Source organism: Tasmannia lanceolata, unplaced genomic scaffold, assembly GCF_043159265.1.
Source record: "Tasmannia lanceolata isolate RefF3 unplaced genomic scaffold, GAP_Taslan_0.1 ptg000021l, whole genome shotgun sequence".
NCBI lineage: Eukaryota > Viridiplantae > Streptophyta > Magnoliopsida > Canellales > Winteraceae > Tasmannia > Tasmannia lanceolata.
Genome location: NW_027518698.1, coordinates 8,612,544 through 8,615,098, shown reverse-complemented (window position 1 = coordinate 8,615,098; position 2,555 = coordinate 8,612,544). Strand labels below are relative to the sequence as shown.

The 2,555-nt window shown below is 39.6% G+C and overlaps 1 protein-coding gene across 1 annotated transcript; it reads left to right on the top strand.

The window, feature by feature from the left end:
• The first annotated feature begins 1,625 nt into the window (after positions 1-1,625).
• Positions 1,626-2,057, top strand: LOC143855422 (uncharacterized). Its single transcript, XM_077365541.1, has one exon. The coding sequence runs from the start codon at positions 1,626-1,628 to the stop codon at positions 2,055-2,057; it is 432 nt and encodes a 143-aa protein (XP_077221656.1).
• Positions 2,058-2,555: the final 498 nt, after the last annotated feature.

Sequence of the window (2,555 nt, the reverse complement as noted above, 5' to 3'; positions counted from 1 at the left end):
GCTCTCTACCCGCGCGATCCCGAACCCGGATTCTTGCGCCATCAAGAAATACCTTTCACCATTGTCCAACCGCTAAGCTTTGGAATTCGACGAAGCTATTGTTTTTCCGAAGCATAGTGACGAATCGAAAATGCCCGTTCTTCTTGTCGGTAACCGAATGAACCCTTATATGACCGTTCTTCTTGTCGGTAACCGAATGAACCCTTATATGACCGTTAGATTCAACGGTGTGAGAGGGTGTGAGAGGAATGAGAAATCCATGATGAAAGGCTTTGGTTAAAGGCCATGGTGAAAGGCCATGAATGCCAAAAGACATGTGTATTCTTCTATAAGGAGCCCATTCCTCCCTCTGTTGATTCATTCGAACAAGTCTTTATTTCTGCCACTGTCACACAATTAGTTTTTGTTATTGAAATAAAATCCAAGCCCTCCCTCTCAATTCTCTCATTTCTCTTCTATTGACATTCATATCTTCTCTGTATCCATCAGAGGTATCGGAGCAAGATTGATTTACAGAGAATCTATGAAGTTGCATCCTCTGTATTATAGCAATTCGCGTTCAAAACCTTGCCGCTGGTTTGCCGTCTTTACTAATCCCAATCCATCTGTAAAGTGCCGCCGGTATCGCTACAAATCAGTCAATCCGGCAATCGACATTAATATCGCCCTCCGCTGGTTCGGTACTCGAAAGCCGCTAGATTGCAGTTGGCTTCATTGTCGTCACAAAGGAGGCTCTGGCAACATCGATATCCCTAGATAGTAACGCTTCCATCCTTATCATATTCCTTGTTTTTCGTCCTATTTCACAAGGAGTGGGCCACTCACTATTAAACATCTAGAAATATCAGGGGAATATCCTTTCCTCTATAGACGATAGCCTCTAGAATGCCAAAACAGTCCTTTTATATCTTTGGTTTTGGTCAAATAAATCCATTCCAAAGCATTCGGTCTTATCCCTGCTTCCTCAAAAGCAAGACCATTAACAATTTATTTATTTGGGTTAACAAAAGACATAAGGGCAAAGGGCATCCACATTTGTTACCCACGTACCCTTATATTTTTTGATAGATACACCCTGTGCGATTGTGTTTTGTTAATATATGCCTCTCGACTTTCAATTCAAGGGCAACAAAAGTGGCTGTTCTCGTATAACCAACAAGAATTCTGGTGGTCCAGTGGTTTGTTCATGAATCTATTTTGGTCATAGATTCAGATTGCTCATTTATTTTGGACGGTGGAGATCAAGAATTTTTCGTACGTGGATCAAGGCACGTGGATTGAGGCAAAGTCGAAGGAAAACATAAAGCAAAATTCTCATAATCAATCTGACAGTGGGATTCAACCACAAACGGGGTTAGTGAATTTAATTCCGCCAATCTGGTTAGTATCTAAAACCTTAGCAATATTTGTTTTCAGTAATTTCATTTGAAATCCATGGCTTCTAAGGCTCTAAGTAGCGAACTCAGTAAAACTGAGAAATTTAATGGAATAAATTTCTCGTCGTGGAAACGTAGGATCAAACACATTCTTAGTCAAGAGAAAATAGACTATATATTGACTACTAATCCACCACGAGAACCCACACTTAGAGCTCTCGTTTGGCTAAAAGAAATAATGAAAAATATATGGCAGATGATAAAACCGCTAGAACCATTTTGCTAACTTCCATGGAGCCAGATTTAGAAATAATCTATGAAGAATATGAACACACTAAGGAAATGTATGAATCAATAGTTGAAGCGTATGGTACTATGTCTGAATCATATGTTCAACTACTGATTGAGAAGTTTAACTCAATTAAAATGAAAGAAGGAGAGTCTGTAGTGGATCACGTTAACAAAATGTTAGTGATAGCAAAGGAACTGGCTGCTGTAGGAAATCCCATTCTAGAAAAAATGCAGGTCTTGACTGTTCTTCATAGTCTCCGTGCCTCATGGGACTCTGTTGTAGTCGCCATAAACTTCTCTGGTAAAGAAGTTGACATGAGGACTCCTCCACTAAAGTTAAGTGTGGAATATGAAAGGAAACTTAAGAGAAACAGTCAGAGGCAATGTTAGTTATCCCATCTTCTTCAAAAAAAAACAAGCCCCATGTGAACAACTTTAAAAAGATAAAAGGGAAGGGAATATTCAAACCTAGAAATAACAAGTTCAAGAATAATAAGAATTTTAAGGGAAACTGCTTCAATTGTGGCAAACCTGGACACCGCAAAATTGACTGTCGCAAAAAGAAAACAAATAAAAATAAAAATGAGTCCAGAGACATTGCCAGCATGGTTTCTGAATGCCTTCTGGCAGAAGGAGACGATTGTACTTGGTGGATTGATTCAGGTTGCACTCGGCATGTGGCTAGAAGGAGAGAAAACTTCATAGAGATGAAGGAAATGAAAGCTGGTGATCATCGTATCTTCTTGGGTAATGGCACTTGTTGTGATGTGATGCGAGTAGGCACACTCTGTTTGAAGATACATGGACAGAATAATCTCCTTGTCTCTAATGTATTGTATGCTCCATCTATAAGGTGGAACCTTCTCTCTGTACCTCGATTGAACGAAC

Coding starts and splice junctions, on each gene's coding strand:
- LOC143855422 (XM_077365541.1), top strand. CDS start 1,626: ATGGCAGATGATAAAACCGCTAGAACCATTTTGCTAACTTCCATGGAG.